The 12,725-nt window shown below is 39.8% G+C and overlaps 1 protein-coding gene across 6 annotated transcripts in view; it reads left to right on the top strand.

Annotated features, from left to right (window-relative positions):
- XRCC5 (X-ray repair cross complementing 5) overlaps nucleotides 1–12,725 on the top strand; it is a 92,663-nt gene that overhangs the window by 16,797 nt on the left and 63,141 nt on the right. For all 6 annotated transcript variants that reach the window (XM_005610589.4, XM_070269248.1, XM_005610590.4 and 3 more), the window contains exons 6-9: nucleotides 2,011–2,202; nucleotides 5,314–5,428; nucleotides 6,628–6,766; nucleotides 9,833–9,945. In XM_005610589.4, coding sequence (XP_005610646.1) covers nucleotides 2,011–2,202; nucleotides 5,314–5,428; nucleotides 6,628–6,766; nucleotides 9,833–9,945 — 559 coding nt within the window. The remainder of the gene's footprint in view (nucleotides 1–2,010; nucleotides 2,203–5,313; nucleotides 5,429–6,627; nucleotides 6,767–9,832; nucleotides 9,946–12,725) is intronic.

Consider the following 12,725-nt stretch of genomic DNA (forward strand, 5'->3'; position numbering starts at 1 on the left):
CCTCTCCGAGATCTCCGGCAATCCCTAGCCCCATGGGGCGGGCAACAGCAGCTGGGGGTCGCCCCGCCCTCTGGGATTCTCTCCAGGGCTTTCCCAGAGTTGAGTGCTGGGCGTGGCCCCTTCGCTAATGGCAGACAGAGAGTTTTGTCTGCTGCCCGGGCAGAATTCTGTAACGTCCCCTCCGGGGCGCAGAGTGGGCCCATGGAACTTCCCCCAGCCCCAGTCCTCTCTGAGATCTCCTGCAATCCCTAGTCCCACGGGGCGGGCAACGGCACCTTGGGGTCGCCCCGCCCTCTGGGATTCTCTCCGGGCCTCTCCCGGAGCTGTGAATGCTGGGCGTGGCCCCTCTGCTAATGGGAGACAGAGAGTTTTGTCTGCTGCCCGGGCGGAGCTCCGGCGCTTCCCCTCCGGGTCGCAGAGCCGGCCTTTGGAGCTTCCCCCAGCCCCAGTCCTCTCCGAGATCTCCGGCAATCCCTAGTCCCACGGGGCGGGCAACGGCAGCTGGGAGACCTCCGTACCCTCAGCGACTCTCTCTGGGACCCTCCGGGCGCCGCGAACACCAGGCGGGGTCTCCCCGCCAATGGCGGGAGAGACTCTCCCCGCGGGCTCAGGTGTGCAACTCCAAAGTTTCCCTCTGCGTTTAGGAGTAATTGCGGGGGCTTTAGGTAGGGTTCTGGTCACCTGTTTCCACCGTTGCTCCTCTGTTGTGTTCTCGCTCCTGCCCCAGATGTGTGTTGATCCTCTGGGGGCGTCCGTTGGAAGAAAGCCGCTTGCGGGTACTAGGCTGCTTGGTCGGGGTCGGAGAGTTTTCACCTATTTCCACATCCTCCCGGAGGAAAGTCCGTCCGCCTTCCGATGTATAGTCGCGTGGGTATCTCAGATGTCCTGAGATGCTGTCTGGATATCCTTTGTCAAGTGATAAGTGTCCAAATAATTGTAGACTCGAAGAGGGAGAGACAAAGAGGACTACTCACGGCGCCATCTTGGATCTTCTCCCTCGCGTCAGTTTCTTTTTAGAAAATAGAGGTAGAAATCTCTATCCTCCTAATGTATATGGATTAAATGATATTGTTTACATTCAAGCATTCATTAAGTGCCATATAGTATTATCATAAAACCTGTTTTGTTGATTTTTCAATTTGTGTATTGATTATTGAATATTCACATGACTGGTAATCCCAATCTAGTTTTAGTCTCATTTCAGTCAAACAATTGGAGTGAAACACAAAAACAAAATGGATTTTACTTATTTCTAACAATTAACTGATTTCTGAATAGAAATTCTATATCTACAGTAATAATGATAACATTATTTGAGTTTTAAGTATTTTATACACATTCTCTTATGTAATCTTTGTAATAACTTTGAGGGATCATTAATGGGTGTTTATGTATTTGTTTTTGTCTGCCTAGAATATCATCTAGCCTTTTTTAGAAAGCATTCCTTCCTAAACTTTAGCCTCAAGGCTTAGGTGAAGGCTGGCATCTCCCAGATCGGGCCCCCAGGCTCCCCCTGTTTCCTGGTTGGTGTGAATTTGAGCGTAGAGGGTCAAGCACTCAGTCCCTCTTTGGTGGGGAGTAGGCACTGTGAGCTTGAATGTGTTCAGAGGCAATGTGGAGGACGCCAGTCATAGAGGGAAGCCAGCATAAAGGCAATGAGACGAAACCTGGAGATAGAGAGTGAGGGGGTCTAATGATCCTTGTGGTGTTTGAGACTGGTCTAATTATCCTAAGGCCATGTGCAGCCCTGCCCTTTCAATTATTTGGTTATATAAGCCAATAAATTTCCCCTTCTACCAAATCAAAGCAGCTTTGGTTACTTGAAACTGATAGAATATTGGCCAAGGTAGATAAGTGCCATTTGACAGATGAGAAATTTGAAGCTCAGAGAGGTTGAGTGACATGCCCATTTTCTCATAGCTAGAGAATGACAGTCACAGGATTGGAACCCAGCTTATTATTTGTGTTCAGAGCTTATCTTCTTAACTACTGCTGATCTTTTCCTGATAGTTTGCCTTTCCCAATTGGCAAGGAAGATGGAACTGGGGACAGAGGAGATGGCAACTTGGGCTCGGACCACCATGGACTTGACTTTCCTCTAAAAGGAATTACTGAGCAGCAAAAAGAAGGTATTCAGATGGTGAAAAAGGTGATGATGTCTTTAGAAGGTGAAGAGGGGCTGGATGAAATTTATTCCTTCAGGTAAGAAGTGAAAGCATTGATTACAATTTACAGTTGTACCCATCTAAATTTCTCTTTTGATCAGAGGGCTCCCTAGTGTTTTTCTTTTTGTGGGCCACTCTTGAATTAGCAATTATTCTTTAATAAATACCCTGATTTTTATTAAAGAAATGGTGCACCAGCCCCAAATCCCCTTTTTTAAGTTTGTGTGATTGGCACAAGATTTCATGTTTATTTCCAGGACTGTGTCAGTGAAGTTTGGAAATATGTAGGTACCACAAAAGATTTAATAAGTCAGAATGTAAAAGACGAGTTAGTAATTTCTTTTATGCCAAACTTGGGGCACATTTCTTGGGTCCTTCCTTTTCATACACCTACTAAAAACATTCTTAATTGTAAAAAAGTGGTGTCATATCTGAGCTGTTCAGTATCCTCTTATCCTCTGACTTAGGTTTTAGAAGGCACTATACTGTAGCATAGTGATTTTTTAAAGACCTTTTGGTGACAAAATAGTTTGGTCTGGCAAGAAACAGCAACAATAAAAAAAACCCCAAAATGTCAAGAATTTATAACCTACTCATTTCATGTGGGTTTTGTAAAGGCAAAATGATTTACGAAATGTGAACTCCCTGAAGTACCGTATAACAATAAAGCAAACTGCTTTTTCCACCGTCCAGCTAGAGAGTGTAGGAGAGACTGCCTCCTCTATTTGTGTTATTCTCGGCTGGAGTTAGACGTATACTTGTTCAGAGCAAAGAACTCAAGAGAAGTCATCAGTAGCATCTAGAACAGTACGTGTTTGAGGGGCCTGATTTGGTAAAAGTGGAAATAGAATACTTTATCATGAAGTATGTCTTGTATAGTTTCAAATTTTCAGGGATAATACCACTTGATGTTTGCCAGTTAATTCTAGTTTATCAATATATACACAAAATACAGATATTTTTAGCAGAATTCTTAACTGAAGTAAAGGTTCAACAATTAGGATGTTTTTTGAGTAGTTAACAATGTATATCTACTCTTACTTCTTTTCTCAACCACAATTTTTAAATATTTCTGCTGAGCTATAATTGACAAGCAGTACATCCTGGTTTTCTAAATATAGGCACCCTTGAAAAATTATAGGTAAATGGAAATTTTGGAAATTGAATTGTAATCGCCCAAGAGATTGGCAAAGGAATCAGTGAGAAATCCTGTAAAGTGATATTTCTTGTCATAATGTGTGGTGTAATCATATGTGCAAATATGTGTTGCTAAGTTATTTCTCTTTTGAATTTGGACATGACTTGCTCTATTGTGGGAATACCTGTCTTAAGTTAACATATTCACCATGATATCATAAAGAAAAATTATAGGCCAATACAAATTACTGTTAAAAAAGTTAATTTTCTGGGGCCGGCCCAGTGGCGCAGCAGTTAGGTGCGCACGTTCTGCTTCCGCGGCCCGGGGTTTGCAGGTTCGGATCCTGGGTGCAGACATGGCACGGCTTGGCAAGGCATGCTGTGGTATAAAGTGGAGAAAGATGGGCATGGCTGTTAGCTCAGGCCCAGTCTTCCTCAGCAAAAAGAGGAGGATTGGCAGAGATATTAGCTCAGGGCTAATCTTCCTCAAAAAAAAGAGTTCATTTTCCTATAGCCCAGCAAGGAAGGAAATTACTAACTATGTATTGTCCTAGCAATTTGAAGCTACTTTGATTTTAGGTCTGCCATGAAGGTGTGGACCAAAGGTTTGCCATCCAATACGGAAGCCATTATCCACATGTGGCTATTTAAATTCATTAAAATTAAGTAAAATTTAAAATTTAGTCCCTTAGTCACATTAGCCACATTTCAAGTGCTCAGTAGTGTGTTGGACAGGCACAGTTAGGAACAGAACATTTCCATCATCGCAGAAAGTTGTACTAGACAGCACTGGGCTAGACTCATCCTCATCTAGAAGACCTTGGAAAGATAACTCGACTTCTACTTGAGAAGGTTCAAATCTATTGCAGAATTGATCCAGTTGTTCTCAGATGTTACCTTTTAGATGCTGGTCCTTATAACTTCCCCTGGAACAGAATCCAAACCTCATGCTGGTTTTAGATGTGACTCATACTTGGACAGGGAATGTCCTACGAGACAGGTTAGACCTAGTTCATATTCATTCCCCAACATCTAGAGCTAAGGTGTACTGTAAGCTTTGGAAGCAGCGTGTCAGGTAGAATGTCTACTATTTGTTGTAAATTATTTCTGAAAGTTATTTCTGAGTCTCTTGAGGCCTCTTTGTCCATAATTCTGGATAACATCAGATAATTCTCTTTACTTCGTTCTAGATGTGTTTTTCATGTGTACCAAGGGGATCAGTCATAGCCTGGACTGTATGCCTTGATTGTGTTTGGTCATTAATTCCTTTGTTCTTTATTTTTAGTGAATACCGCCAGTTCCACCTGTCTCCTATAATCTTCTCTGTTTTTGATTAGGGACCAGATGCAGTAGAATTGATTCTTGACTTACATTCAAAAGAGGTAGCATTCTCCATTGTGTTTGTGGCCTCAAGTCCCCACCTCCCCAGTCAGAAACCCAGAGTTACCGGCTTTACCTTGAGACTCAATATGGGCTGCTACATTCCTTTATCCTCTGGAGAGTCTTTATTGAACTCTCTCCATTATGTGCATATACATGCGCTTTTTATTTAGGAAGATTGGCATTAACTAAAGCATCATAGAGCTTTATATCACCTTTTGATATCCTCGAGCAGGGGTTCTTATCCTCAGGTCCATGGTTTTCAGGGAGTTGGTGAACCCTTTATATTGTGTGTAGATGCATTTATGAGTGTGCTTTATCATATCCTCCAAATGTCCTTGGTCCTGAAAGAATGTTAAGAACAACTGGCTGAGTTGAAAGAAAAGATTGAATAGGGGAAGATAGAAATGTTAGTTGTCACCTGTCAGTAAAGTAATTCAGCTCCTTCTAAGCAACCCAGTTGTCTCCTGGCTCTCTCCCAACTTGTGGTTGTCATTTTCCTGCCTTCCGCTGCTGTTCTCTCTTTACGATCAACAACAGCTCACTTCTCATTTAGAAAACTAAGCGCATCATCCAGCACAAGTTAACATTTTAAAATTGTTGCTTTTATTATACATTTTTCTTTGTTAAGTGAGAGTCTGAGACGACTGTGTGTCTTTAAGAAAATTGAGAGACGTTCCATACCCTGGGCCTGTCAGCTGACCATTGGCTCCAATTTGTCTATAAAGATTGTGGCTTATAAATCGGTAAGTAGTAGCTGCACATTGTTTAAAGAAATGTTACCAGGCGGACAAATATGCTTGTATAAGGAACTGACAGTTCACGTGTGGGCTACTTAGTACCATAATTACTGCTTCTCTAACTGTTCTACCTGTTCACTTCATCTTCATTTAGCTTTTATGTAAAAGGCATGGTAGGAGAGGACGTTTCAAGATTTGTCTATAATAGAGGTTGATTCCCTCTTCCTTCTCTTCTCTCCATTGAGAATTGAGTGTTAATCATCAATTCCAGGCCTTTCTCTCGCTCTCTTTTCTTTGTAAAGAAAGAAAATGGAATGCATTAAATTGTGTCTTTGTAGTGTCATAGCAGAAGTATAGGTATACACCAGAGTTAAGTTCAGAGTTTTGAAAACTCAGTCACCTGATTCAGTGATTAATGATCGGGTAGTAACAGCGTTATGAGGTATCAAGAAATGTTGACTTGTTACTATGAAATTACCTTTTGTAATATATGTACATTTTTATGTAATAGCAAACTTTCAAAAATGAGGTGCTTTTAATTAATTATTTGATGAAATTCCAGTTTAAGTCTCTGATCCCTGCCTCCACATGTGGTCTTCCTTGCGTTTTTTCTTTAAATGTACAAAATAAATATATAAAGTCACTTAGATATACAAAATATACAAAAAGGTGTTTTCATATATTCAAGTGTTTTTTGTATATTCATGGTCTTAATTCCAAAACATACTCTACATCCGTGAAAACCTTGGAGGTTCTGTTTCAGGTTCCATCAAGGCCTAGAATAGTGTCCTTGGGAATGGAAATACAGTCTCCTTCCTTCTTCTTTTTTCTAGTTTTCTTTTCAAACTTTCTTACTGATTTCTGACTACTTATAGACTGCTCTCCCTGCCTTCTCAATTGGAAAACCGTGGTAACAATGTATAATCCTCTTTTATTAGACGGTCTGAGGGTTTTGTGTAGAAAGTATTTGAATATATACAAATATTAATTTTTATCCATGGATTACCATGGGGGAAAAATGAAATGTAGACAGAGTTATGAAATAAACTAAAATTTTCACAATAGGCAAAAGCAAACAAAACCATTTAGCTGGGGGAATTGTTCTGGATTTTTTTCTGTAAAACAGAATATATTAGGTTTTCATCTTTTGTCAGTTGGAATCCTAGCTTTCCTTGTTTTCCCTTGATTTTTCCTTTGGAACTAAGATTGTACAGGAGAAAGTTAAAAAGTCTTGGACAGTTGTTGATGCAAGAACCGTAAAAAAAGAAGATGTACAAAAAGAAACAGTATATTGCTTGAATGACGATGATGAAACTGAAGTTCCAAAAGAAGAGACCATTCAAGGTATGCCAATAAGGAGTTTTCACTTTTGCCTAAAAGGGACTTTCGTCAAGGTGACATGAATTTGTATTATTTGGGATTTGTGTTCTTGTTTGCGTAGAGACATTCTCTGGGTTTTGGAGACACACCTGTTTGAGGAGTCGTGAGACGCCGGGTCCTTAGCTCCTCTGCTGGGTCTGCGGCAGGGTGTGCCCGGGAGTGCATCTGCGTGATTGTTTCTCTGAGATGTAAATGTCAGATGACAGGACTTCATACTAGTCTTTGCTTTAACGTTTGAAACTTCCTACCTGGGCGAATACTTTTATTAATGTGCCTGAAGCAAGTTTTTTGTTTCCTCTATTTTATTTTTTACTTCCATAGTGATTATTTTTCTGAGTGCCAATTTTAGGTCTTAAATCCTGCCAGATATGCTCTGTTGAGGTAATTCAGGAGATAAGAAAAAATCATTTGTGTTTGTTATGTAGCTGTGTGTTCACTAGGATCTTTAAAGTGGTACTTCATATATTATACTCATCTGATCTGTATAGTCTGTCTAGATGGCATCTCACTACAGGCTTAGAAACTGAGAGTGTCTGAATGTTCAAGAGCAAAAATTATGATGTACCAAATGATGGTTAACTTAGAACAAGGATCTTTATATAAATTTATTGCCAGACTATGTGCTACCCAGTGTAGTTTTAATTTGCAAGCCTTGAAATAAATTCCTTTCATCTGTGGCACTGTATTACAATGTTTGTGTAGCTTTTATGTGTTGTAGGAAGTGACAGGAGAGTGGTTAAAGGTGACGATGGTTATGGTTCCTTTCTTTCTCCTGATAGATTATGTGTAGAATGTAAATAATACCCTCTAATCTCTACTAATTCTTTAATTCATTTCAGTAGTATAGTATAGTTAAGAACATGAATTTTGGAGTCAGACCTGGGTCAGAATCATGGCTCCATCACTTGCTAATCATTTGATCCTAGTATAATGACTTGCCTATAGTGGGAGGAATAGCTTAATTAAAGGCATAAGACCAGGAAAATAGAGGGCCTCCTCAGTGATCTCAGTAGTTGGGTTGGTGTATTGGGAATATACAGCTTGGTGCACGAGGGTAGCATCTCATAGACAAGCTGTATTTTTAATCTTCCCACAATCTAATGAAGCAGGCTCTCTTGTTATTTCCATTTTTCAGGTAAGGGAACTGAAGCCAAAAGGCATTCGTTACTGTATTCAAAGTCACATAGCTAACAACTAGCAGAACTTAAACCCAGGACTGTCCTACCTCAGAGTCTGTGTTCCTACACACTGTTCTGAATTAGGAGCGGCTTTGCATGATAAGCTGAAGGGTCTATGCTTAATGTTGAAAGCATCATGGAGCTGTTTATAATTATTTATTTTTTTTAAAGATTTTCTCCCCAAAGCCCACCAGTACATAGTTGTATATTCTTCGTTGTGGGTCCTTCTAGCTGTGGCATGCGGGATGCCGCCTCAGCGTGGTCTGATGAGCAGTGCCATGTCCGCGCCCAGGATTCGAACCAATGAAACACTGGGCCGCCTGCAGCAGAGCGCACGAACTTAACCACTCAGCCACAGGGCCAGCCCAGAGCCGTTTATAGTTTTGAGGAGCAGGGTGTCACTGGACTGTGATTTAGGAAGATTAATATGAAAGCTGCGTCTAGGGTGGATCAGAAGAAGAAGGGACTGGAGATGTGGGTGCCAATTCTTTGGTTGCAAGCAAAGAAAGCAGCTCTGGTTATCTTAGGCAAAAAGGAAATTTCTTGTTGGAGGAATGGAGAGGGAAGAGTTTAAGATGGTTGAGTTCAAAGAGCACAGACACGCAGCTTTTCTCTCTTCCCTTTTTGCAGGTACCCACATGCTTCCTTTGCTTGTCCCCCACTCTCTACCGACTATTTTCTCAGACAGAGGAGCTAGTACATCCGGGCAAAGGAATATGGTTTTATGTTGTAGTCTATTCTATACTTTTTTGCCATGTACAAAAATTAAAGTTCTTGATTTGCCCTTTAAATAGAAGAACCCAAAAACATAAGACAGTTTTAATTAGAATTTTCAAGTTACTGTTAAACAATTCAAATAAGATGTCTGATGACAGAGTAAAGTTAGAAAAAACATTTGGTTTAGATACTACTCATAACCATATGTCGTAGGTTTCCGGTTAATTTTTTGTTGGAATTTTTAAAAAAGATATATATGAAAATGGAAATGTGTTTCTTTTTAATTAAATGTATGACAGCAACAGATTAACAGGAACAAACACTGGATCACAGAATCTGCCACCCAGACACACAGGTTTCTTGTTTCTTGGAGTAAAGGTGCACGTGCTTTTCCTTTCCATTTACCCAAGACCAGAATCCTTGGCTTTTGAGTCTTCTCCCCACCAAACATAAAGACTATATATTGCAAGGGCATGACTTTCCCTAAAGCAGAGGCTCTGAGACGGGGCTGGTATTTTTTAAGTAGCCAAGAGCTTGTATTTTTATGAATAACCTCAGTAATTAAAAAGAAAAAAAAAGTCCAATCTCAGAAATAGAATAAATGCAGAAACATATCCAGCTTATCAACTGCATGTTTCTGAATAGAAGAGTTTTGGCTTCTCCCATTAGGCATTGTTTATCTCCAGCATGCATTTTTGAGAACATTTTTGTCCTGAAAATTTCCAATGGGTGTTTTTCTCTGTGGGTCTCCAGGTTTCTGAATAAATACTTTCTTTTTATTATGTTTACAAATCATGATTGTACTTGAGTCAACCATGGTTTATCCTTGGAGGATAGCTAGTACATTGCATTTGCTACATTCTTTCTTCTAGGCTGGATAATCATAAGATGACTAGATTACAGTATATGCTACTTTAAAAATGTGATTAGATTTTAATCGTCTCTATATGTTGTTTGTGTATCTGCTTCTTCCTTCTCCTTATTGATCACTAGGGGCAGTAATTTGATTCCAGGGAATAGTGTATGGAACCTTGATCTGGAGTGTGCGTGGACTGTTAATGTATGCCTTGGGCTAATTTCAGTTTGGAAGACGAGGCCCCATGTGCCTAACAGCTGCTCTCCTCTTGTTCTCTAGGGTACCGCTATGGGAGTGATATCATTCCTTTCTCCAAAGTTGACGAGGAGCAAATGAAATATAAATCGGAGGGGAAGTGCTTCTCTGTTTTGGGATTTTGTAGATCTTCTCAGGTACAGCACTTATTCTACTAGTTGTAAAGGAAATAAATGAGCTTTATCCTTGTTATTTGAGATGGTGTGCTTTCAATTTGGCCCTTTTCTTTATAATATATATTTATTTCACGTCTAGTTTTTCTGAAGTGTCATCTAGGGGTTAGAGTTGCTATCTTTGATTTTTGAAGAGAAAAACCAAGATGTAGAGAAGTCAGCATGAATCAGAAGAGTAGATTTCAATTAAAAGTCACTTCTTAGCTTTGTAGTTGATCTTAACTCATGGTAGCCTTAAAGAAACAGCATGAGTTCTTTGCTATTGTATGGCTTTCTCTAAACTTAGGGACAGGCATACCTCGGACATGTGGGTTCAGTTCCAGACCACTGCAGTAAAGAAGTGTCACATGAATTTTTTGGTTTTCCAGTTCATATAGTAGTTATATTTACACTATAGTCTATTAAGTGTGCGATAGCGTTGTGTCTAAAAAACAATACATGTATCTTAATTAAAAAAATACTTTATTACTAAACAATGCTAACCATCATTTGAGCCTTCAGCGAGTCATAATCTTTTTGCTGGTGGAGGGTCTTGTAATAAATGCAGTATCTGGGAAGTGGAATAAAGCAAAGCGCAAAAAAACAAGGTATGCTTTGTATAGTCACGTGTCGCTTAGTGATGGGGATGTGTTCTGAGCAGTGTATTCTTAAGCTGTTTTGTTGTAGTGTGCACATCACAGAGTGTACTTATGCAAACCTAGATGGTTTAGCCTACTACAGATCTAGGCTGTGTGGTGCTAATCTTATGGGACCACCATCATATACACAGGCTGTCTTTGACCGAAACATCATTATGTGGCCCATGGCTGTATAATGGACTGTTTCATAGGAATGGAGGTCTAGTTGGGTTTTGAATGACCATAGACCTCTTTAGAGTATTATTGATTTATGCCAGTTACCCTTCTCAGTGCCCAACGAAGAGGTCTAGGATGTGAAACTTAAAAATAAATCATATTTTTTTAAGACACCACTGCAGACACACAAAATAGACACAATGGGAAATGCAGTAATTCACTGAAGGCTATGAGATACCATATACTATCTAGAAAGGGTTATTGAAGATTCCTGGAGACCTTAGATGAAATGTTCTTGAGGTGGGAAACCAAAGAAGATGAACAAGCATAAAGTGTATCTTTTCAGGCTCTGTTGGAATGAAGAGATTTTTGTTGCTTCTAGAAGAACTCAAGCAAGAATTAGAATAAAAATAAGTATGCCCGGTATACTGGATTTGAACCTCGTGTTGCTCTAGCGTATAGTCCTTGTGTCGTTCAGTGTTAGAATAATCCCGTGAGGTTAGGGAGAATGTTCTTCGTGATATGCCTATACTGTTAGATGCGTTTTTAAGACTCATAAGCCAAAAATTGGGACTATTTACTTAAAGTCGATATGAGTTTAATGGTGAGAAGAAATACTTTTTCGAAGTTGAGAGTCTAACAATTCTTTAACAAAATATGCTCTTCTTAAAAATGAAAGTATTCACCTTGGGAGGTATATAAACCTAAACCTTCTGGTTATTAATGGTGGTGCTTATGAGTCTCTTCAGTGAACCAGAGCCTTCATTCAGACCTGTTTGTAGCAACTGCCTGTGGGCGGTGGGTCTGCCTGGTTCCAGACAGGCAGAGAAGCCCTCTCTAAAGCACCAGCAAGTATCATGCAGGACTCAAAAAATGGAAGTCACCTGTGCCAGGCTGGGAGCCAGGGCCTATTAACTAGCCAAGGAAGAGCGAGCTGAACAAAAAGGACATTTATTTCAAAAGGTTTTTATTAACTTAAAATTAACTTTTAAGTCATGAATTATTCTCTTAATTAACTTTTTGTTGTTTTTAAGCTCTAAATTATTTTTATCTTAAGTACAATCTGAGACAGATACAATGAATGTAATTATAATAGCTACCATTTTTTGAGTGATGATAATATTCCAGTCAGTACACGGAGCTTTGTATATAAGTTCCCATTTATTCTTATTGCAGCCCTCTTAGGGAGGCGCCATGATATGCGTTTTATACATTAGGAAATAGAAGTTTAGAGCTGTTAAGTCACTGGGCCAAGGTCACCCAGCTGGAAGGTGTTAGAGGTGGGTTTTAAACCAGGTCTCTCTGACTCCAGAGCCTGTGTATGCCATTAGTTGGATGTAATCTGCCCACCGGAGGGACAGGCTCAGTTTTGAATAGTCTAGTTTTTACAGTAATGCCTTCATGTAAATGCATAAGATCACATATTTTTCCAAATTCCCTTAAAGTGAGGGAAACTAACATTTCTGGATTGAGGTGAAACTTTTCATTGTATAAAATAGGTTTTTTGTTTTTGTTTTTTTGAATTGTGAATACTCTTCTCTTTTAAATTTCCAAGAGTCCATTCAATTTGACTTCCTCCAAGATGTCAGTGTTCTAGAAAAGAATTTAGCCAAAACTTCCCCTAAATGTCTGGCTGTTCTTTGAGTGGTCATTTAGATGCCTTAGGAAAAGATATCATTAACTGTTCTTTAATCAATCAAGAATGTTACAGATTCTAATAGGAGGGCAAATACTGTCTGTAGCAAACTAAACGTATAGGATTATTCCCATAGTTCTTCAAATAATGGTTTTCACATGAGGAATGGAAGTGGAGATGGAGGGTATTTGAATTATATGGGCCTCACCCCACACCTTTGAGACTCAGTCTTCTTGAGCTGCTGTTACTGTGAAAGTGCCCATGATTTCTTGGCCTTAGAGGGGGAGGGCAGAAAAAACATTTGACAAGCATTG

The sequence above is a fragment of the Equus caballus genome, chromosome 6, assembly GCF_041296265.1.
Source record: "Equus caballus isolate H_3958 breed thoroughbred chromosome 6, TB-T2T, whole genome shotgun sequence".
Taxonomy (NCBI): domain Eukaryota; kingdom Metazoa; phylum Chordata; class Mammalia; order Perissodactyla; family Equidae; genus Equus; species Equus caballus.